This window comes from Vicia villosa, linkage group LG2 (genome assembly GCF_029867415.1).
Source record: "Vicia villosa cultivar HV-30 ecotype Madison, WI linkage group LG2, Vvil1.0, whole genome shotgun sequence".
Taxonomy (NCBI): domain Eukaryota; kingdom Viridiplantae; phylum Streptophyta; class Magnoliopsida; order Fabales; family Fabaceae; genus Vicia; species Vicia villosa.
The window spans coordinates 177,346,293-177,372,075 of NC_081181.1; the positions used below are offsets into that span (position 1 = coordinate 177,346,293).

A 25,783-nucleotide genomic window follows, 5' to 3' on the forward strand; every position below is an offset into this window, starting at 1 on the left:
AATTTATAAGAGCTGACCTCATCTGTTCCCCATTTTTCCTTAAGTTGCTGGATAATAGGATCATTTTTTATAATCATAACGACGGAACAGTTCTTCCAGCGTGGATGCCACTTAACCTTCATAGCCATTTCCAACTTCAACAACTGATCAAGTGCTAACGGAAAGTCCAATGGATCAGTAATTCCACCCTATTTAAACAACTGGCCATATTAGTGTACACAGAGTATCGAAAAGTACATTCTAATTCGTCTGCACAATATAGATATAACCTGAATCATAGTGTTACGAAGTTGGGATGCAGATAAACCCAACAACATTTCACATTCTCTGTTCCAGAAGACAAAATTGCAGCTTTTGCCCCCATGAGTAACCTCAATCTCAATCTTATACCTGAACATCATAAGAAGTCGTTCCGTTAAAAAAGCAGACAACATAGAAACATCACAAACATGACAGAAACAACAAATATTAGGTGAGAACAACTAAAACCTAAGGACTTCAGCCATGGTTTCATGACCAACTTCACACTCAAAGGGGGGGTTGTCCCCACGCGCTATAGATTGACACATATGACAGGCACGATAGTACCATCCAAACGGAGACGCTACTAATAATCTTGTTGTAGCGACAGTAGCACAAAATGTAACCTGGACAAATAGCAGCCAAAATCAGAAATAAGTGACACACTAAACGATGAGGTTATAATTATGATAATATAGGAAAATAGAAAGACATACATCCGTAAGTTGAATAATCTCAGCAATAGGCAAAACAACAGCCTTTGAGAACAATTTTTACACAGGAGTCAGCTGTTGATTTTCAGAACTTTGGGAGGAATATTGGGAATTCCCTCCGAGTTGTTCAGACAGGGTTACCTTGCTCTCCTCAGGCATTCTGCAGAGCATGGATCATTATCAAATTAATACATGAAAAAAATAATTGCACAAAATGGATGACACTATCAACATACCTATCAATAAAGTCTTTCATGACAGGAAAATCAGCATCAACACATAAAAGGGTCACATTGTAGGTGTTTGTCACAGACAGAGGATACTTTCCTTCAAATTCAAATTATACCTTGTCAATATATTTATCACAGATTTTGTAGTTTTAGTATTAATTTAAAAAATAAGTCATGGAATAACCTTCTTCCTTCACTTTGGCATACTGAAGCAACACAACTCTAGGGAGTGATGCAGCAACCCTAACTTTGTTAAACTTGATGAACTGATCCGCGTATGATTCCCACAGAGTACAGTTCAACATTTTGTTGCTAAACCATGATCACAACACATTAAGATATATAACATGATTCATATATCAGGGAGTCTAATGTATAAAAAAAACAAACCTGTGGTCACGCAACATCATGCTAATTTGCTGCTTCTTTGCACCCGACTCAGTCTGTGCATAACCAATACTATCCACCATTCCAACGACATCTGAAATAAATTTATTAATTTCACACGGCTAAAATGCATCAAAACATGAGATAATAAAACAGCCAAAAACCATACTCACGAATCAGAACATGTTTGTCAAACCTCCCTGTTATGATGTCCGAAAAACTTGTAAATAAAATCGATTTCGGGGGTATCTCATGTTTGTCTTCATCAAGAACAGACGTTCCAGCAATAAACTTTATCATATATTTGTGTCCCGATGCCCTGAACGCCAGAACATAAGGCACCACCTTAAAATTAGATACAATATAAGTATGCCCTAATAAGCATTTTTCGGTGAACACCGACACATGTGGTGCTGGAACAACAACATGAATATCATCTCCCTGCGCCAGAAACCAAAAAATGATTCAAACTATACAAACATAGGTAAATGATAAACATACTGAAACATAAACAGGGTAATCACTAATTTGTCAACAAAGATCATTTCAAAATGTTCCTTGTTGTTGGAGACAACATTCCATATGTGGTGGATTCTAACAACAATCTTCCAAAGCTCTTTTCCATCATTGATCTCTGTTATTCTCTCAACAGGCCTTGACATGATAATGCAAATTCACACTGCACTGAATGATAACAGCAGAAGTTAGCAAGCATAGAAAGAGAAGAACGAAATCACTGATAAATAGGCAAGCCATTTAAACAGGTAATTACTGCAATTGTGCAGTTTGGAACGTGGATAGGCACACAATGATGGACCTTACGTAACTGCAACAACATGAGAAGCTGGGAGGGTGAAACTCCCACAGCAATAACTGCCGCAGCCCACTATGCAGATGAATGATCAAAAATTCAGTATTAACCGCCAAAGCTGATGTGGATTAACCATGGAGCAGATGCTGATGTGGATAGCCTAAGAAAGTCTCAAATGGTAGATTATTTGCCTTAAAAAACTATTTAAGTATTTGAAGGATTTAGAAACTATAAAAGGTACACATTGTTACACAAACATATTTTCAAGATAATATGGCCAATCATTCAAATTCAAAGAATCCTATTTGCGAGAGCAATAACTTAGATAAGAGAGAAGAGCAAGAAACATTAGAAAATGAAGAAGAAAGCTTCTCGTATGCTATGCAACTTGCTACCTCTCTCACCCTTCCAATGGCACTTCATTCTATAATTGATCTTGGTGTTTTTGAAGTGTTGCAAAAAGCAGGTAAAGGTGCTCAACTCTCTGCCCATGACATCGTGTCACATCTTCCCTATATTGACAATCCTGAAGCTGCCCAAAAATTAGATCGCATTCTCGCTCTTCTTGCCTCTCACTCAGTCCTTAATTGTTCTATCATTACTCATAAACAAAACCACCTTAATTCCTTTCAAAGACACTATAGTATGACCTCTGTTGCCAAATTCTTTGCTCCCAATTCTGATGGTGTTTCATTAGCCCTTGATTGCCTTGGCCAATGATAAGGATGTTTTATCTAGCTGGTTAGTTTATTTGATATGCGAAAGTTACTCTAAAACAAAAGTTAAAAGAAAAGAGAAAATACTCATAACTATTTATACATTCATTTGTAATTAGGTCCCAACTTAAAGACGCGATTCAAGAAGGAGGCACTCCATTCAACAAAGCTCATGGCATCAATTACTTTGATTATGCCAACTTAGACTCGAGATTTAACCAAATTTTGAATAGCGCAATGAACAATCATACAACTATTGTTATGAAGAAGGTTCTTAAATGCTACAAAGGTTCTAAGGACATAAAAAAACTTGTGGACGTTGGTGGCGGCCTTGGAATAAACATTAACTTGATCACTTCAACATATCCACATATACAGGGCATCAATTTTGACTTGCCTCATGTCATAAAACATGCACCTTCCTATCTCGGTATGACATTGACATTCACACGAACATGTCATTTAAAAGAATATATTATTTTTTGTTTTAATTTTTATTTTGGTTTTCATGTTGACAGGAGTGGAGCACATCAGCGGAGATATGTTTGAAAGTGTGCCTAAAGGAGATGCCATTTTTATGAAGGTGAGAGGATGTTGATTGTTGTTTCAATATTGTTGGTACCGGTGCTAGGAGAATAAAAAACCTCTATAATCTTATGAAAGATAAATATAATTTGAAGAAGAAAAAAATTAAATTAATTATTTAAGGTTTAATTATAAAAACAACTTTGAAATTTAACTATCAACGTTTAGTTTATATGCTTTATATATAACTTGGTTGATTAATTTTTATAGTGGATACTTCATAACTGGAGCAATGAGCAATGTTTGAAACTTATGAATAATTGCTATGATGCTATTCCTGATTATGGGAAGGTGATAGTTTTGGAATCACTTCTACCTATTGTGCCTAAGAACGAATCTGGCTGGAAATCTGTATCTCAAATGGATATTCTAATGACCACTTATTGTTTAGAAGGCAAGGAGCGAACTAAAGAAGAATTCATTGATTTGGCAACTAAAGCTGGATTTCGTGGCATTAAATATGAATGTTGTATATATAACTTTTGGGTTATGGAGTTCTTCAAATAATTTTACATCTGTAATTCAGAATTGTACTTGTCATCTATAGTGCTACCTTTAGTTATTTCTTCACTAATATCTTTTACATGTTATGTTTGACAATAATCATTAAGTAATGAGTTAAATATGTTTTTAGCCCCTCCTAATATTTCTCGTCCACATTTTTGGTCCCTATCGTCAACGTCTTTTAACAAAATTTGATGTGGCACGTCACGTGGAAGTTTTTGGTGAATTGGCATACACATGGCAGTGACATCATGACAAAGATAGCGGTGTCTTGATGAATGGGTCTTGACTTTGATTGTTTCTAGAAATTTATTAACCATGAACACACGTCAAGATTAATCAACTTCCGTTCTCTAATTTACTCAAACACAATAACAAATTGTACAAGAACACGATGCAACAAAAAGGATGAATTTTAACATAAATTCATAATCAAAAAGTTGTTTTTATGAAAAGGAGAAAGATACATGATTATGGGGATAAACACACAAAGAATGGAAGACTAAGTCACAGTTTTGTCTCTATGGGTATTATCATAGGTTTCACACTCTTGTTACTTTAACCAAAAGAAACAGCTATTTAAATGAGAGATGTGAAGTTGGATTTTAAAATACATGATTCGAATTAGGAAGAAAGCGCGATTCGAATCTATTTGGACAGGCTTAAAAGGGGCATTTTGAAACTGTATGATTCGAATCATGAAATGTACTTGATTATAATCAAATGACTTATGAGGTTATGATTCGAATCATGAAATGTACTTGATTATAATCAAATGACTTATGAGGTTATGATTCGAATCATGTTCAATTTATGATTCGAATCATTTTGTCTAGAGGCAAATTCTGATTTTCATAAGTTAATCGATTAAGAGGCTGTCCCAATTGATTTTAGATTGAACCAATCATGAGCTAATCAATTAAGTTAATATTCTAATCGATTATTCAAATAGAAAATATCTTCTGATAAATCATACACTCTCCTAATCAACTAGCTTGGTCTCAAATCATTTTTGATGGTTAAATAAAATATAAGAGGCTTCTCAAAAGTTTTTAGTGCTTGTGTGTGTGATTTAGACATGGTATTTCCAAGAATACCCTTGTGTCTTTTACAAGGCACTGGACACTTAGGGTCTGTTTGGTTCAACGGAGGGGAGGGGAGGGGAGGGAATTTAATAGAGGGGAGGGGAATTGAGGGGAAGGGAGGGGAGAGAATTTAACTAAATATATGTTTGGTTCAAAGAAGGGGAGGGGAGGGGAGGGGAGGGGAGGGGTTTTTAACAACATGTTTGTTTGGTTCACAAGGGGAGGGGAGGGATTTTAAAATTAAATTACCTTTTTATCCTTTGTTATTTGTACTTCGTAAAAATAATTCTAAATAACAATAGTATTGAGTAAATTTCCCCAAATAAAAACTTGTTTGTTTATAAATTATACTATAACAATAAACAACAACACACATTAGTTGAACTATAGATCTTCAACGCAAATCAAACATTATCTAATCTTGATGATTCATCTAACCCAATAAAATAATTTCTATAATTTAAAATACATAAAATAATATTAGAATGTTAAAAAAATTGGACAAATAATATTAAACTTAAAATCTTTATTTATAACATAAATATAATATATTTGCATATTGTTATTATTATTAATAGTATAACAAAAAAATCTTATTACTATTGCATATTATAAATAAGAACTCATATAAGGAGGTTGTTATTATTAAAAAACAACATAATATCAAAAAAGAAAATTCAACAAAATAAAAAGGAAAAAATTCACCTGAGAGCAACAAGTCATAAATAGCAACCGCACAGTAGAAAAAAATGAAACGTGAAATAGCACAGAAAAATCTAGTCTTTAATGATTCAATAAGGGCAATCTTGGAATTAAAAAAATAATTAAGGATAAAATAGGGAAAATAATAAAATTTTGATTAATGAATCTTCCCTCCCCTCCAAATCCCCCCAATTTGGAGGGGAGCAAAAAGTGAGTTTAGGAGGGAATTTGCTCCCCTCCCCTCCCCTCATAAAAAATGAACCAAACACATTTGTTTATAAATATTCCCTCCCCTCCATCTACTTCCAACCAAACGGACGCTTAGTTGAACACGACCAGACAAACTTTCACATTTTGTCTCTTTTACAACTCTAAAGTTTCAAGTCTTGGCATAACTATCTTTCACTTTAGCATCACACAAGAGCCTTGAGTCTTTTTGATGATTCTTGATATATCTTTATGTTGATTACCATCACTTGATGGTTGAGAAGTCAAACCACTGGTGATCCTTAACACTAAAGTCTTCACTTGAAATCCATTTAATTGTTGACTTTAAATAGGCGTATTGATCTTTAATAGCTTAGCTTGATTAAGTAGGATATCTTAAACTAACATTTTGTACATCTTTGATCGCTTGAGCAAACTTTAACAGATACTTGACTTCACTCGATATCGTTTGGTATTAAGTGTTGTCATCATCAAAACTAACTAGCTACTTAGTTGACTTGAAACTTCCCCATCTTTGATCACTTTGACTATAACTACAAACACATAAATCCACACCATGATTTTAAATCCAAAGGAAATCTACTCAGGCATAGCTATCATAAAAATATGCATATTATTGAAGAAAAAACATAGGCATATTCGTAAAACAGATGAATTGAAAACAAGAAGCAATGGTTGAATATTAAAACTTGAATAGATGCGAGTAATAAATAATACTCGCTCCCGAGTAACTTGAATAAAAGTAAAAAAGTAGGAAAGCATAAACTTGTGCAGGAAAACCTAAACTAATCTAAAAAACGCGTAAAATGTAAAAGGTGTGTCAGAGCTCTCCAATATGAGTTTTTTCCATGGGTGTGTGTGCGTGTGCGTGTGTGTGTATATATATATAATCTAAACTAATCTAAGAAAATCGTAAAATGTAAAATGTGTGTTAGAGCCTTCCAATATGAGTTTTTGCCATGGTGTGTGCGCGTGTATATATATGCGCTTAAGACCATTAAAATAGCACTAAGGAGCCTTGATCACGAAGAAAATGGCTGGAAAGTGCAAGGGTTGTCAAAGGAAAAGTATGGCTGGAAAATGCGCTTACGGCCGTAATAAATATTACACTCTGGCAATAATCTTCACTATCCTAAGCTATTTTCTTCATTTTTTATGATCTTTCTTCTAAGCTCTGTTCTTTCCAATGGCTTTTTATAGAACTTGAATTCACCCAACAACCACTATTTTCCTAAAATATTAAACATGCAAACAATGCTGAAGAAGAAGGTAAAACCGTAAGCAAAACACGACTTATCACGAACCTGTTTAAGATGACCCATTAAAAGCGTTAACTCATAATGAAGAAGACTTAATTTGATTCATAATTTTAGGGGCCACTAGATCAAGGTTGGGAAATCAACAAATACAAAGATAGGTGTCATCGAGAGGAAAATCCCAGGATCTCGGGAACACATGTGATCCTACCATATGAAAACATTTGATCAGGATGAATGATTAAAGGAAGTCTGCTAGATCGTAAAAAAATAAAATATCAACACTTGTCCCATTCAACAACTATTATGCACAAGAAGGTTCTAGGTCCCTAAAACCCTAGAACTTGACTATAAAAGGAATGTAATACGTGAAATCAAGATACACTTTTTTTAAACCTAAAATACCTTTTTCTACCTCCGCTAGTCAATGACTTGGGCGTGAGCGTGTTTGCAGATACCGCTCACTTTAATGTCGGACCAAGACACCAAAATACCTACCATTTCCCATAACACACCATCAATTCTAAATCAATAAACGTGATAGTGAACACCTCAGGGCTACACGAGATCAAAAACTAAACCTCTTTAAATAATATTAAGTACGAATTCTAGGTGTCTCGAGCTACTAAACTAATAAAATACATAAAGTAAAGTAGAATTATAAATAGATAAAAATATGTAAGCATCTCATTTGGTTATTTTTGTCTTGAAAAAATGTACAAGTATTGTATTTATACAAAAACACCAATCTTACTTGCCAAAACAACACAACCTATATAATTTAGTTTTGTTCGACTAATTATACCAATAATGCGTGTCTTTTTCTTCTGTACATGGTGCTCTATGTTAAATATTTACTCTTTCTATTTTATGAAATCTCTCATTTCTCTAATCCACATGTGCTCTATCTCCTAAAAACATGGCTATATGTCAATAACTATTTTGATTAGTACCACTATAAACAAAGAACATGAGTAAAAATCTAAACTATTCAATTCCATTGAGTTTTAATAGATTCTAACACCTTTACGACCTTAGTGACTAACTCACATTTGAGTGTCTTTACACTCGCTTAATCTTTCTATTGAGGGTAATTGGAGTAACACTAAACTCAACTACCAACCTATTTTGAGTGACACATTATTTAGTCACCAACGAGATCCCCACACTTTTGTAAGACTATAAGTCAACTTCTTATGAACTCATTTAAAAGTAAAATTTTAATTTATTTTATTTGGTTATATAATATTAATTATAGGTATAGTAATATAGTTTTAGGTATAGATAGATTTTGCATATCCTAAAATGTGTTCGCATTCTCCCATTTGTTTTCCGACCTTGATTCGCCAAAATATCAATGACACCTATCTAACCCCAAAACCCCAAAACAAACTTAACTCAATGGCGGGTGCTAGCGGAAGAATCCTCTTCTCCCTCTCTTCTTCCATAACCAGACGCCTTCACGGTAACCGTTTCTCATTCTTCACACTCTCAAACCCTACCACCATTCCCCCACGATTCAGACCTCTCTGTTCCATAACCGCTTCACCCGAAGCTCTATCAGACACTGATACTGAAAAACACTCGATTCTCCTCGAGAAGCTGAGAGTTAGACACCTAAAAGGAAGTGTTACAAAAACAGCTTCTGAAAATGTGAAGAAATCTGAGGGAAAGAAGAAGGTTGTTGTTGTTGATGATGATGTTGATGATGTTGTTGGAAGTTTTGAGGAATTGGGAATTAGTGATGAGGTTATGGGTGCTGTTAAAGAAATTGGGATTGAAGTTCCTACTGAGATACAGTGTATTGGTATTCCCGCTGTTCTGGAGGGGAAAAGTGTTGTTTTAGGGTCTCATACTGGTTCTGGAAAAACTCTTGCTTATTTGCTTCCACTTGTTCAGGTAATTCAATGTTCTAAATCACCATAATGGTTGGGTTTGATAAGATTATAGGACTTGTTTAGTTTCTAACTGAGTAGCACCTACACCATTGAAGGCGTGTTTGGTGTCAATGTAGTACACTAACATATATTGATGAAAGTGGTTACATTCACATTCAATTACTTCAAATTTTCTAAATTATTACATTCACATTCGTGGTAAGACTAGACAAAATAAGATTAGAAATTAAAATATTAGAGAGTGTTGGGGTAACACCTATAGTGTAGAGAAAGATGGTGGAAAATAGACTTAGGTGGTTTGGACATGTAGAGATAAGACTTGTAGGTTTTGTGGTAACAGGATTAGGTCAAATGGAGAGAAGTCAAACAGCGGGAGGAAGAGGAAGACCTTGAAAAACTATAAGAGAAGTTATTAAGAAAATTCTCGAGATTAACGATTTGGATGGAAACATGGTTCTAGATAGATCATTATGACAAAAGTTGATCATTGTAATCAATCTTACTTAGTGGGATAATGCTTGCTTGCTTGTTGTTATTGTTTGTTGGTTGGATACAATGACATTTGATTATGGATATTCCTGTTTTTAATATGAAGCTAACTCAAGAATGTATTTTCGGAAAAATTGAAAATATTGTTATGAATTTTTTCAGATTTAAAAAAAAATGCATATTTACATATATTTCCCCCACATATATCAGTATATATGTGTCGCATAAGCGAGCAATTTTAGTTAGTTCGACATATCGAAAGTGTAACGAATCTGGAAGTCAACTGTGTCTTTAGTTGGGAAGAAGTATCGGAGATGAATCTGAGACAGATGTGTCTGGGAGAAGTATCAGTGAATGAAAATATTTCTGAAAAGAATAAAAAATTATCGGATACTTTATGAGTACGTATGGGAATGTTCAGACACGTCTCGGTATTGGATGTTTATGGATTCTGATACTTCTCCATTTTTGAAGTATCCGGGCTACATAGGTTGTTGTTGGTTTCAAGACAGAAACTTGCATTTTGAATATTATGCATTTTAGTGGAATTATCAAATTTAGGATGGTTTTGATATATGGACAGGAGAGAATGGAACAAACTGTTTGCTTCTAAAAATCTAATGATGTTTGAGCTTTTGATTTTGTTTTGATGGATGTTGGTTTCAAGGAAGAAACTTGCATTTTCTGCATATGTCTTAGAATTTGGGTTGAGTTTAACTCAATTCTACAAAACTGACTTGTTTTTATTATTATTGAGGCTACATCACTATCCAAGTAACATGGATTCTCAACACCATGTTTTCTTACACAGAATGACTCACTTTTTTTCTTATTTTATGTATTTGAATGAAAATAATCAAATTGAGGTTGATATTGGCACATGGACCAGAGAGGATGGAACATGTTTTTTGGTTGGTTATGATCTATTTGGTTCCACTCTTTTGTAGAATCAAAACATACCACTTTTTTTTTTTTTTTAAGCTTTTATGTATGCACCGATCTACATTTAAAACAAATCCTTCATAAATTTCAAACTTTTATTTTTTAAGTACTTTGTTTAGGTATGTATTGGGAACTGTTGAGACACTGTTGATTTGTTGCTGTAGTTGCTAAGACGAGATGAGCAACTGAATGGACTAGTTTTGAAGCCCAAGCGTCCCCGAGCCGTTGTGCTATGCCCTACAAGGGAGTTGTCTGAGCAGGTATTTGTGTTTTCATTTTTCTCACGGTTTAGATATCACTTTTTCCGAGTTGAATTGCACAAAAATTGATATAAAACGAGCTTTATAGGTTTTTCGAGTTGCAAAATCAATAAGTCATCATGCACGATTCAGGTGCACCATGGTAAGTGGTGGTGGCCGTCTTAGGCCTCAGGAGGATTCACTCAGTAACCCCATTGATATGGTAGTTGGTACCCCTGGCAGGATTCTTCAACATATCGAAGAGGGAAATATGGTATATGGTGACATCCAATACGTGGTGAGTGCCTTTAAATTGACAATATTAAATATACGACAACGAGCTGCAAGCTGCACTTACTAAGAGTAGTCTTTGTTCTGCAGGTATTAGACGAGGCAGACACAATGTTTGATCGGGGCTTTGGTCCTGATATTCGCAAGTTCATAGCCCCATTAAAACAGCGTGCTTCTAAACCTGATAGCCTAGGTTTCCAGACTGTTTTGGTTACTGCAACCATGACAAAGGTATGCTGATTTGTACTAAAAGCTTGTTGGCCACACATGCAAATTAAATATTACTAGTTTAGAAGATTATTCGTAAAATGATCATAGTTGTTTATTTTAATCTGATACTGATAATAAAATGTTTGCATTTTTATCACTTTATCTTTTGTTATGTATAACCCTTCACACGCTTGTTTGCAAATGATTTGCAAAACACAAGCTCATCAATATTTTCTCGTGGTTTTTTCAGTTGGCTGTGCAAAATTTACCTATACGTGTGAAATAATAAATAAGTACAGTACATCTATGAGTTCAGAAACTAAAGTTTTATTGTGAGCATTCCTTTCAAAGGTTGACATCTATCTTTTCACGTATTGTTTCGAAGTTAAGAACATGTCACCCCTCGAAGATATTAATCCCACATATATTCATCTTCCATTATCTTGTGTACTGTTCAGAAACTATCATATTGAAACAATCAATACTGTTCTTTTTATATGAGCGTGGGTCTTTCATGGTGTTATTATAGTTGTCATTACTTTTCCAATCATGTATAGTGAGAAAGGGCCAATGACATCTGAAAAATTATTATTTTAACACAATTTTATTGGTTGTTTGTATTGACATTAACACTCAAATTCTTCTTTCTTCCTGTACATGTTAAATATTGAACGTGTTTTGCGGGTATTCTTCTGTGTCTTTATGAATTCCTTACTAGCTTGGCTTGAATTCAACCATTTTGCATGTATAAATTTTTTAGCTCTGTTAATGCATAGATGTGGTGGAACAGTCAGTGTCCATAAACTTTGTGGATTCTTCATGTGGTCTAGTTTTAAATATTGTAAACATCTTTGTTATTTCTACCCCGGTAAAATTCTTGAAAATATTTGATAGAGTATCCTACAAAATTAATTCGCCTATGGCTATTTAATACCTTGTACTTAATAGTGTATTGTGGAACAACTGCAGTTCGTTCCAATTCCGCTATGCTATAGCGCTATACCTTCTACTTGACAACAATGAGTGCTCTTCATTCTTATGAACACTAGACAATCTATATTATATATAAATCTAATGAACAATTTTCATGTTAATATTTGATAGTGAAGTTGCAAAGTGTTGACTTCTTTTAACCTTGCAGGCTGTGCAAAATCTGGTTGATGAGGAGTTTCAAGGCATTGTCCATCTGCGCACTTCCTCATTGCATAAAAGGATTTCTTCCGCTCGTCATGATTTTCTTAAACTTTCGGGTTCTGAGAACAAGCTGGATGCATTACTTCAGGTATATGCAGTTTACAATCTGCAGTATTAGACATATCAGCCAATGATTATCATTTGACATGTGTTGAGATTCGATGTAGCTCACGTTACACCTAGTTTATCCGGGGATTATTTGATTCTAGGTCTGAACTTTGAATCCTGTTCAAACTGCTTTGCTTTTAAAACGACTCGGGGAAGAAGTCTATGCCGTGTTAGGAATAATACTGTTACTTTTTATATGTTTCAAGCTTCTCAGCTGATAGCTTTTTTTCCTGATAAAATTAAAAGCTGATAGTTTACAACACTTGCTTTTTTGCTATTATCAATTTCTATCAGACATAATAACTGTTGCTTACATCCACTTAAAAAGAGGGAATAGGTGAAACTGCTATTAAGAAATGTGGTTGGGCCTAACTCAACCCTACAAAATCGGCTTGTAGGGTTGAGTTAGGCCCAACCTCATTTCTTAACATGGTATCAGGGCCTAACTCCATCTCTAAATCTAGGACCCTCTTGAGATATTTCCTTATCCTTTTTTTATAAAACCTGTTTGAAGTTTTCAACTACATTAATTATTTCTTTACCGACATATCCCTAATTATGTTACCTATGCAACCGGTGATAAATACTACGAGGACATAAAGTAATTCTCTCTCATGTAGGGTAAAGTTATAATACAGTACCAATTATCAACAAATAAAATATTACCACCAACTTTCTCTATTCTTGTGATTTAGTCAACGGGTTCTTATATTCAAGGAAGGAGGCAATAAAATGAGAATCGTCCCGTTTTCTTCATACTTAGAACACACACACTTAATTGTAGTTTTTCTATTATTTTGCTCGTATTCAAGTACTTGGCATTTTCATCTGTTTTGTCTGCTTTATAGTGAAATCTGGGATGCATTTCATTTTTTCTTATGGTAAGTCCATGTATGCTACATATTCACTATCGGACTACTAGCTGGATTGGATATTGTTTTGATTCACATGGTTTTTATTATGTAATTTGTGATCATGTGATTGCAGGTATTAGAGCCAAGTCTTGCCAAGGGTAACAGGGTAATGGTTTTCTGCAACACATTGAATTCTAGCCGTGCTGTGGATCACTTTCTTGGTGAAAATCTGATTTTTACAGTGAACTACCATGGGGAGGTACCAGCGGAGCAAAGGTCATATACTAATTTAAGATTCTTTGGATACTTCTCACACCTAATACTGTTGTGAATTTGTGATGCAGTTGCAGTTATTGTCTGTATGCTTAGATGATTTATTAAGCCTCTAGGAAACAACTCTGTTAACTGTTAAATTTTAGATGGAAAATAAATAATTAAGATTTATTTTCCCTTATTTCCACTCACCTGTATCACTTTTCTTTTAAATGCAGGGTTGAAAACCTCAACAAGTTTAAGAGTAACACTGGAGATTGCCCTACATTGGTTTGCACAGACTTGGCTGCTAGGGGTCTGGACTTGGATGTCGATCACGTTATCATGTTTGATTTCCCTCTGAATTCTGTGAGTATCATATCTATCATTAAAATATTTATTAGGTCAAAAATCCCTTCTTTCTACCCTTTTTAAAAAAAATAAAAATTAGTTGGTTACTTACTTTACTTACCTTTCAACTGTAGATCGATTACCTCCATCGCACGGGTAGAACTGCTCGTATGGGTGCTAAAGGTAACAATTTCTTATGTGTCTATCTGTATAACCAAATTGAGAATATTGTCCTCTCTAGTGTAGTCAAGATCGAGTGTTGGATCGTAAGATCTTATGCTTGAGAGTGCTACGATCAGAGAGAGATTGTTTTCTTCGTTGGCATTGTCAAGATCGAGCTTTTTGAAGCAAGATCGTAAAATAAAACATGCTGGGTCTTATTTTTGGGCTTGTATTAGGAAGCATAAAAAAAACACTTTTTCTGTTGCAGGGAAAGTAACAAGTTTGGTTACTAAAAAGGACTTTGGCTTGGCAACCAAAATAGAGGAGGCGATAAGAAAGAATGAAAGTTTGGAGGCTATCACTAAAGAAAGTCTTCGGATGGACGTAACCAGGAACCAAATCACCGAGCAAAGAAGAAAGAACAAAAATGTGGTCAAAACTTCAAAAGCTAGGGACAAATCTGATTCTCGTCCAACTTCTTCCGCTAGCAGGTCCGGTATTAGGGACAAATCTGGTTCTCGTCCAACTTCTACCGCTAACAGGTCAGGTAGGGACAAATCCAATTCTCGCACCAGTTCTGCAAATACTAGGTCAGGTAGTAGGGACAAATCCGATTCGCGCACCAGTTCTACAAATACTAGGTCTGGTATTAGGGGCAAATCTGATTCTCGCACCAGTTCTGAGGATACCAGGTCAGGTATTAGGGGCAAATCTGATTCTCGCACCGGTTCTGGGAATACCAGATCAGGCATGAAATTTGGTAAACAATCATCACCATCAAAGTCTTCAAAGAAAGGATTTCCCGTTTCAAAATCTGTAAAATCTTCCAGTCCAAGTAGCTTCATAAAAGCTTCTTCGGAGAGTAAGCGAACCGGTAAAAGGGCCACTGCCACCAAATCTACAAATCCTAAACTCAGTGTTGTCGGGTTTAGGGGGCGGAATGCATCAGCATCAGATAAGAGACAAACATTTTAATGAAGTGGATTGGACATATTATACCAGAGTAGTAAGTAAACTACTCTTGGTTTTGTATTAGCTTCGTATTTATTTTTTGACAGATAGTTTCGATATTTTCTATAGCAAGAATAGAGTGTTAATTTGTATGGTTTTGCCCAACATTATACATGAATAGTTCAAGTTAGTTTATTTGATAAGATAAATTTTGCAAAAAGATAAAATAAATTCAAACTGCATTTATATATACGTAGAAAACAATTTGTAAACATGTCATAAGTTGTTTTCATAAACTCTCAAATAGCCTCACATGTGTTTGTGTTTATGTTATTAAATAGACTCAAATAAGACAATTCAACCATACCCTGTACATGGATACAATTCAAAAGAAAAAACACAAATAGAGCCACCATATAAACCAAGGCTACCAACAGAAGAATCAAGCTAGAGTTTAGGAAAACAAACTACCATCAACAAAACAGAAACCTTCGCACGCAGCTTAGGACCACTCCTGAAGTGAACCAGAAGAATAGCTTAGGACCACTCCTGAAGTGAACCAGAAGAATCCTGATGCGGTTCTTCACATTGTTATTTCCATGTTAGTAATGGAAGAGAAGTTTTAGCTGGGTTTACTACATTGCCATTGGAATCATAGATTATGACACCAGAGAAGTCAGGGAGCTGGCACTTCCCACCCATAAGTATATTCTTCTGCCAAATTGAAGCATCCTCTTCTTGTTGTTCACAACCACTCATCATTACCACTTCATTGTTTTGCCCTATAACAGGCTCTTCTGCAAACGCGTTGCATGCAAGCCAATGGCGCCATTTGCGCGAATGCGAAGCACACATGAGCAACGCGACAGCACACATCATAAGGGTCATAGCAGTAAAACCAATGTTTGAAGTGCTTAGTGAAGGCTGGGTTACTAAAAGTGGTCTAGCCATATGGGATAGTGATGATACACTTGAAATGAGATATGATACAAAACATGAAATTGGTTTAACTATTTATAGTTTCATGGTTTGTAGTTGTTAATTAGAAAGTGTAGTTGGTGTTTAGGATTTGTTAGCATTTGGTTAGTTTTTTGGTTTAAGATTCAACATGTGGTTTTGGTAATCCTTGACCTTGTCACTTGTGCAAGGTCTAGCATAGTGGGATTGGTAATCTTTAAATCATAATTGAATATGTTAAATTAATTTAATGACTGTTTGAATTTGAAAGCTTTTGTAATTTTTAAAAGTTCATCAACGTTGGCCAAATTAATAATTGGTTTAAACATATTATCGGTCTTTTAATTTTACTAAAATTAACTTTTAATTCTTTCATTTTTAAAATTGAGTTTTTAATTATCTTATTTTACAATCTTTATAAATTTTTTGGATTCCCTTTATTTATTTTTATCATATTAGGGATATGACACAACTGAGTTAAAGATCTCAAAGTGAATTATATTGTTTTTGTGAAATTTTAATTCTTCTCATACTCAATGACTATAAAATTTTAGAATGATGTCTTATAATTATTTGAATATTCTTTATATTTTTTAATTTCAAAATCATTATTAAATCTTTAATAATAAAAGTTTTTAAAAATATTATTTTCAATAAAAATTAAAACGAGATTATTTAGCTAATAATTTTGTTGTATATGATTATAATTTTAATAATATCAGTTTTTAATGATAGCTCATACCTTTAAATTTCTGCAAAACAAATGAAGAAAACTGATTAATTGTTTGCAAGTTCTCAAAGAAAGTCAATATCATTGTCATTTTGTTTTTATAACAACCATCACTTATCCAGAGCAGCAAGAAATTTGTTGAGCACTAGCAGTGACAGAAAAATATCATGAGTGTTATTGCAGCTTTGTTGAATTTTTTTAGAAATAAGAATGATCTAATCTCTTAAACTTGAATTTATTATGTATAATTGCGAAAATATGATAAAATTTTAACTATGTTTTTCAAGTGCTGTTCTATTGGTTTTATATCGTTGGCTTTGTTTGTACTATGCCGAGTTTGTAGAAATCTTAGGCTGGTGTTGGAGGCAGAACTGGTGCAAGTATAGATAGGGGAGTCTTTTAGGAAGGCTCGTCAGGGGAAGATATTGTATATGTCATTTTTATCGATTCACGGGCGAAACTATAGTACAGGAGGCAACGAAGGAGACATACGCACTAGTGTAGTATTTGTATTATGTAGTATTTATATTAGGCATTATGAATATTATTATTATTATTTGTTACTTTGTTATTTTGACTATATTATAGATAGATTTTTTCTTATATAGCATTTTCATCTTGTGCATTAAGTTTATGGTTTAATTTATTAAAAAATATTATGATAGTATAATCATAATACATGGTCTGTTACATCAGAGTATTTCATAAAAAAAAATATCAAAATTTACTGTCTGTGATGAATACGAAAGTGCAACTCCGGATCAATTTAAGTCAAAATGAGCGTTTCTCAATTAGGAATGCATTTGATGCATATATGGTGAATACAAAAGTGCATCTCTAGAACCTGCTATAGAGTTGCATCCCCGGATCAATTTAAGGAAAAATGAGTGTGTCTCAGTTAGAAATGCATGGGGTGCACCTAGCGTTAATACGAAAGTGCATCTACGGATTATTTTCATGCAAAATTAGAGGTGTGGCTCATTTACACATGTATTTGGTGTGAAATGTGTGCGTTCGGAAATACATTTATAGATTCTGAGGGGAGTTTTTGAATTTTCTTTGGGTGCTTCTCCATCACATAGGGTGAGAGAAATCTCTTATGAAAGATACATGAGATTTTGTCCCGCTGTCCTAAAAATGTACCAGTCACCTCCATAATTTTCGTAATGATCAAAATACCATTCTCATTATTTACCCATATCAAAATTGCAGTTGGTAAAAAAAATTCACTCTAATAGAAGCAGTAGTTGTAGTAAAAATCCGATATCAATTTTACTAAAATTGTTTAAAAATTTGCAATTATATCGAATTTTTAAAAATTGGGTATGCGTTTTTACCAGATTTTTAAAAATTGGTGCATTAATACTCTATTTTTTCATAAAATGCATTTTTTGATCGAATTTTTTGAAAAATCCAGTAAACTACAAAATTCCCGAATATCTTAAAAGATGTAGGGAGTTTTTGGATTTTTTTTTAAAAAATTTGGTATACTTGATTTTTAGCCCATTGTAAGAAATCTGGTAGATCTATTTATCATGTTGTCCTTGTGCGCTCCTGAAGTGGATGGTTCCTCTACAGATTTTACTCAGTTCTTCATCACTGACGTTGTATGTTTTAGTCACATATATTTTGTTTTTATCTTTTGTAAAATTTAATAGACTTTGAATATATTTGGTAGAAACCATTCACTCATTGTATATTGTAAATGACATAAATTTCTCTTTCGGACGGACACGTCAGCATGGACACATTCTATTGAAAAACAATATGGGATTATTGTTGTTATTGTCCATTCTGATACCACAAATGGGCTTAGAGGGAGGAAAGGTAAATTTGTTATGGATTGTGAAAGAGGAGGAAACCACAAGAACAAGAATTCCTCTCAAGGCACTCTTAATATGTAAGTTAAAGCCCATTTATATTGAGATTTGTTCCAAGTGGTAGTGCTTGGCAAGTGACGGTTAGGTGGTATTCATAATCATAAACTATCTATAGATTTTGACGGTCATGATATAATAAGTCATTTAAAACATAATGAAAGACAATTTGTGAATGAAATGGAAAAAAAAATACAATATGGCTCCCTGATACACAATTGCTGCTTTGAAAGATAGAGATCCAGAAAACGTGACCAATGTTACGTATGTCTATAAGGCAAAATCTACATACATGACGAGCAAGACATATCCATTGAAAGAAATATAACATCTACTGAAACTAATTTATGATGTGAAATACATGTACTAGACCAGAAATAAGGAGGAATCAAATGTTATTACTGATATATTTTGTACACATCTTGATTCAGTGAGCCTATTGAACATGTTTCATTTGGTCTTGATTTTTTATTATACATATGAAACAGACATATATTGCCTTCCTCAAAAGTGTAAATTTTCCTTTATTTGATTATCGAAAGCTGTTGATTAAATTTCATATTGTGTTGATTTTTGATTGTATATACAAAACAAAAAGGTATCAACTTCCAGTACTTGAGATTGTCGGTGTCACGTCAACGACGTTGACGTTTTTTATTGTATATGTCTATTTGGAACATGAAAGGGACCAAAACTTCACAGGGCTATAGAGAAATTGAAGGAGTTGTTATGGATTGAGAAGTTGCCATTGAAGGTTGTGGTGGCGAATCGGGAACTTGCATTGATGGATGCCATGAAAGTTGTGCTGCCATCCTTAATTCATCTATTGTGTGTGTTCCATATTTCAAAAAAATGTTAGTATGAAGTGTAAGGAGTATGTCAAATCTAAAGGTAAAAGCATGTTATGGGCTTCTGGAACAAAGTCATGTATTCAAATATGGAGTTTGAGTTTGTGGAACACTTAAAGCATTTTGAGGTAGTATGTGTTGATATTTCTTTATTTTTTCAGTGTGTGCCTCAAACATGGTTGACACCCTATAAAGAAACGTTTGTTGCTACATTCAGGGAGTAGAACAATGAACATGTACATCCTTGTGACCTTGATTTTATTACAATACTATTGATCAATTTATAACTTTTTTCTATTTTTGTTTTTTAGGGTTGAATATGCTCATTAGAGACTAAATAAGATGTTGACTACTGACTGAGGAAATTGGTGTAGAAGTTGGGATGCTGTGAACACCATGTTGAAGTTGAAATTAGGCACAATTAGAGTATCATTTCAAAAAAGTATTTCCAACATTGAACGTCGGTATAAGTTTCCATTTTACTTCAAGTTAGTGTATACAACATGTTGCAAAAGAGTTCGAAAAGGTAAAATTAGCTGCTGGTTCTTACAAAGATGCATGTGGTTCCTTTTTTAGAACAACACACGAGTTACCCTGTGCGTGTGAATTTGCAGGTCTTCAAATACAAGGAGACCCTATTCTGTTAGAATCCATTCATGTGTTTTGGAAGAAATTAAAGATTGAAGAGCATTAAGTTACTCAAGAAGATAATGAGATACAATTGAATTTAGAATAAGAGTGTAAAGAGTTTAAGAGTTATTTTAATACATTGGATATGGTTGGCCAGAGGGCAATGAAGAAAAAAGTTCGAGAACTAACACATCCATCTACACATCCACATGTCCACCACCAGTGAAGTACAACCCAAAAAGGGGAAACATGAAGAATAAAACGGGTCAAGAGAGTGATGTTCATTGTGATCCATTGCAATGGGGGTATACTGAGGCATCACAGGGAAGTCCGACGACAAAAAGATCATGTACAAAACCAACTGCAAGTGAACCGTCTAGCAAGTATTGCATACATATTTACATATCTTGGTTTCCTATTTTCTTACATGACTATATTGAAGATATTATAGATGTGAACCCTAATGGAAATTATGGTTTCCTTGTGATTGTAGCTTTACTTGGATGAGGTGAAGATTCATGGTCCTTGGTTAGGACAGAGTTAGATAATGAAGTTAATCTAAGCAACCAAATGTATTACAAGGTGTTCTATGACACAATCTCTAAACTTAGGAATTCGTTGCAAGTATCTAGCTTTGGCATTAAAGATCGTAAGAAGTGAATGATGAATCCTGATACGAGTTACCTTATTTCTTCTAGATACAGTGTGATATTGGTCTCGTTGTCCCATAACATTAACATCACTTTCTTCCCACTTGTGGTGTCTCTATCTATTTCTGTGAGTAGACATAAGCTTATTGCAGTTGGTTTTGTTAACAAAAATCATTAGATTCAGGTGAAGTTGAAACCTGATTGTCCATAACCTCCCGCCACTGACCCCCGGAGATAGAACTATAGTATAGGTGCAAGAGCATGAGAAGCAACATATGCGGAAACTAGGCAGAAGCTGAGAAGTCAACATAATTTGTTTTGTATTCATATTATAGTATACTATTCGTTATATGTATATATTTTATCGAGATGATTGTGATTGTACAAAAACTTTTGTATAAAAGATGTTAATATTGTCATATTTTTATGTTAAAAATGTCAAAAACTTAATATAAAGAGCAAAAACATATTAAAAATACCCACTGCCTATCAATTTTTTTTTTTAATTTTGGAATTTTCAGAATGTACCAGATTTTTCAATATATCCAGTATATAGTTTAGGTGACTGATTTTTTAAATTTTTTTGGTAGTATTGCCTAACATTTCCAAAAAGACCAAAGAATATTTTTCAAAAGCAATTGACCTATATCAGATTTTTTTGAAAAATTCTGGTATTTCACCATACATTTTTTTATTTCAAAAATCCAAAAAATAAATAAATTGAATTCAATGGATTTATATCGTTTTTTTCAAAAATATCCAACAAATCTTCGTAAAAGCGATAAAATGTGGTAAGCTATATCAAAAGTCTAGTAATAAACTCATAAAATATCAAAACACTAAAAATTTGTTAAAAATCGGGTATCCTAATATAAAAATCTGGTACTTCACATAACTTATTAAAAAATCATAAAAATTATGAAGGGTATAACGATAAAAGCATAGCTACAGGGGGTGCCATGTATAATTCTGAGGGTGACAAGATAAAATCTCAAAATACAAGTATATTCTTCTATCCAAGAATTTATGCATTTTTTATTTTCTTGAACATTTGACTTGTACCAAGATTTAATGACAAAACCATTCTATTTTCTCTATTGTTTTCATGTCAAATCCAACAGATGGTTTTATCATTTCATCATATTTCATAATGGGTACTAAGTTTTTGCATAACACAATGATGAGGCATCGAGGCATAAGAAATACATCATACCCTATTTTCTTTTGGGAGAAATAGACGATCTCTTGGCATATGATACGACCAACATTGATGGGTTGCCGAATGCGTGTTAATGAATGAATGCATAAGCATTAATCTTTCATTGTTGATTGTTTCATTATACACAATTGGGAGTATTGTGTGATTCAGAAACTAATATTGTGCCTTAAGCACGAGATTCAAGTTAATTTTGAGAATCGTCTATTCATTAATGTTAATGATTTTAATCCACTAAGTCCATTCTATACTAAGTGACTCCGTTAAAGTTAATAGGTCATCATCATCTACAACATCCAACAATTCGTAGTACACGTATTCGATTTTTCCAACCAAAATGCATGTTGATGATTCCCTATAAAAATAACACCTCTTTGCCCCTTACAATCACTTATTTCATCTTTTAAACTAGATTTGTAAGATTTGCATAAAACCCCTTACCAAATTGTGAGTATTAGGTCAAACCATGCTTGCAAAATCAATTACAGCTATGTTCTGATATGAATTGGAAAATCTCTTTATTCAACCCAAGTCTTCCTCGTCAACACTAAAGTGAAGCCCACTTAGTTTGAAAGGTATTAATTAAGAAAATAAAGGTAAAACATGGTGATGCATCACTATTGACGAACACTTTGTATTCTCCAGAATCATAGTCAAATAACTTAGATGCAAAGGTTGCACTCTTCCTTGTAGCCATCTTGTATCTTTTCATTGATATTTTTAGAACTTTTAGGGTTAAATGGGAATTTTTAATATTTGGGATATGAATAAAATATTGAGATTTTAGAGAAATAAGTGTTTGTGAGATAAAGAGAGAGACAATTGTAAAATTTAAGCGGTGGATGATTTGAAAATTTGAATTTGTAGAGAGATGATGAAAGATGAAAGGTTATTTGGAACATGAACGATTGTGTTTTACTAGGTAAGGTGAGTAGGTTGGTTATATTGTATGGATAATGTTGGCGAATGATCTTGGACCTTTGATGAGCTAAACACATGTAATTTTGCTGTAGTGCTAAAATTGCAATTCAAGAGTATAGTTCTCTATTCTTGTAACAGACTTTGAGTTTGCAAAATAAATCTGATAAAAAATTTGGTGTAAAGAAGATTATTGGGTTTATTCTGGTGTAAAAGCTCAATCTATTTAAGGTTGAGTCAGTATAAATTTCTGGAGTGATTTTTTTATCTCTATCCTTTATTTTTACGGTATTTTATTTTCCGATACTTAATCTTTTTTTTTTAACTTAATCGACCTTAATATCAATTATTTTACAAACAAAATTCAAAAACCAAATAAAACAATTCACCCCTCTTTTGTTTAAAGTCACTTGATCAACCCCTATGTTTACCTACTCCAAACTCTATATTTTAGGCCTCAGAAGATTTACTTTCTCTCTAAATACTAAAATATGTAGTAATAATCCATCATGTATATACCTTTATAGGGTCGGCTCAACTCGTTTAGAAGCCTAAAATAAAATTTAAAATGAGACCTTTATAATGTATTTAAAAGTAATAATTTTGTGATAGCTAAGAGTTGAACCCAAGAAGAAAAGAAAAATAGACATACATTTTATCAACTCAACTATGATAATATAAGTGACTAATGTATCATTATATATTTTTTTAACTGAATATATAAATGTTGAGATTTTTTAAAATCTAAATTTTTAAGGCCTAAAGCCCTAACCTTAAATGTTCATCAACTATTTTTCTATAATCATACACTACAAAAGAGACAACATCAGGCACAACCAAATCATTAACATAAATATTTCATATTAAAATTAAAATCCTAATTTTTATATTACTACATGGATCTACACACAAGTACACATATCAAAACAATACAAATAGATTGATGTCTTATATGTTTTGTGACTGCGACCCATAGATTGGGGATGAACATATTGATTGGCTGATATTTAATGATCTGCTTGTAGTTATACATCGTAATCCTAGGTACCAAAAATAACGTTAAACTTAAAACCAGTTTAAGCAATTCAGATTGCATCTATGGAAGGAAAAACCACATAATGTGTGAGATTTGTAAAAGCAAAAGTTACCTATTTATAGGAAATGGGAATGGCGTTTAGGATTGGAAAATCAATAATAATTCTGATGTATTGCTGGTTAACATACATATTTATAAATTAATTTGTACATTTAGAACAACTTTTTAGGTAATAGGCACTATTGAATATCGATTCACATGTATTGATATTTAATTCTTATGCATTGTAAATTCTTATGTTCTCAAAATTAACATAAAATAATTAATGTTTAATATAGTTAACAAAATATATAAAATAAATCATTTCACTGATTAAGTAGATATTTAAAACAAAACATATTACAAATATAAATGTATCATTTTATTTATTTAGTCTTATTTCACTTAATGCAAATATTTTAACATGGAATAAAAAAATGAGTAGTCAAACCTTAAGAGAGTAAATAATATAAAATAAATTAAAATAATGATTTAAATGCACTTTTAATTTGAAATCCTAGTGTTTTTAATTTTTTTTAAAGTGTATGATCTCTATTTTAAAAATTGAAAATTTGGTCTCCCACTTCAATTTTCTATAGTATTTTAGTCTTACAACTCATTTATGTGTTATTTATAAGATGATGTGACATTATTTAAGTGATATAATCGAAATTTTGTATTACTTATAATTAATTTTTATTTTGATAATAATATAAATTATTATATTTAAAAATAAAAAATAAATTAATGGACAATGGATTTTTAAATTATTTAATTTTTTGATAAAATATTTTTTTAATTATTAGAATTTAAAATGATTAATTAATTATAATTTATAGTTATAATAATCAATTAATAAAGGTACAATTAATAAAGATTCCACACATCAAAAATTAGAAAAATCACTTTCAACTCCAAAAGAGAATCTCTGCCAAAATTGAGCCCAGACAAGAATCTCTCACCCTACAAAATACACAAAAATCCAAAGAAACAAATAAATCAAAGTCCAATCACATATTTGTTTATTATGTTTATTGTTTACAACAAAGAAAGCATTGAATTTTCTCTCACATGCTTGTGTGGGAACCACCGCAAATTTAACTTATTTAAACATACACATAAATTAAAAGGAAGAAATAAAATATTATTATTATTATTATTATTATTATTATTATTGTTATTATTATTAAGTAATGTATATTTGCTTATGTTTAAATTTTTTATTTATAAAAAAACTAAAATATATTAACCACAAAATAACCCTTCAAGCAAAAGATGTACTAGAAGAGCTGTCCAAAAATACAACCACACACTTCACATAATGACAACCGAAAACTCAACCTAGCCACTAGTGCCTAGGATGCACTGAAGCGGATTAATCCTCCAAACCTAATACTCAACTCTAAAAGAAGACATGTGAGCCTTTAACCACCAGAAGGCATGGATTTTAACCTTCTCACACATATTCATCAAAGAAAGGCTCTTATTCTAAAAAACAGGTTGGTTCCTCGTTTTCCAAATGAACCAAACAATTGCTACCCAAATAATATGTAACACCTGGATACATTCTTTTCTCCAACCACCCAACGACACAAATTGGTCATAATGATTCTTACAATTTCCTTGAAAAACCGACTCAATCCCCAACCACCCAGACAAAAACAACCAAAGATTACTATAAATTCACACCGGAAAAACATATG

The 25,783-nt window shown here is 32.9% G+C and overlaps 3 protein-coding genes and 1 pseudogene across 3 annotated transcripts; 2 read left to right on the forward strand and 2 right to left on the reverse strand.

Annotated features, from left to right (window-relative positions):
- Positions 1–209: 209 nt before the first annotated feature.
- Positions 210–2,013, reverse strand: LOC131650732 (uncharacterized). The gene is made up of 9 exons (XM_058920432.1): positions 1,876–2,013; positions 1,712–1,792; positions 1,355–1,473; positions 1,149–1,276; positions 971–1,061; positions 876–894; positions 738–779; positions 589–647; positions 210–390 (listed from the first exon to the last, which is right to left on the reverse strand). Exons 1-9 carry the CDS (start codon positions 2,011–2,013, stop codon positions 210–212), a joined length of 858 nt encoding a protein of 285 aa, XP_058776415.1.
- Positions 2,014–2,435: 422 nt separating this feature from the next.
- On the forward strand, positions 2,436–4,021 carry LOC131647521 (cathecol O-methyltransferase 1-like; annotated as a pseudogene).
- A 4,501-nt stretch (positions 4,022–8,522) lies between these two features.
- LOC131653079 (DEAD-box ATP-dependent RNA helicase 39-like) lies at positions 8,523–15,429 on the forward strand. The gene is made up of 9 exons (XM_058923120.1): positions 8,523–9,137; positions 10,732–10,827; positions 10,916–11,104; positions 11,188–11,328; positions 12,449–12,589; positions 13,597–13,739; positions 13,955–14,084; positions 14,201–14,249; positions 14,497–15,429. Exons 1-9 carry the CDS (start codon positions 8,544–8,546, stop codon positions 15,201–15,203), a joined length of 2,190 nt encoding a protein of 729 aa, XP_058779103.1. The 5' UTR covers positions 8,523–8,543; the 3' UTR covers positions 15,204–15,429.
- Positions 15,423–16,145, reverse strand: LOC131653080 (uncharacterized). The gene has a single exon (XM_058923121.1). The coding sequence runs from the start codon at positions 16,128–16,130 to the stop codon at positions 15,771–15,773; it is 360 nt and encodes a 119-aa protein (XP_058779104.1). The 5' UTR covers positions 16,131–16,145; the 3' UTR covers positions 15,423–15,770.
- Positions 16,146–25,783: the final 9,638 nt, after the last annotated feature.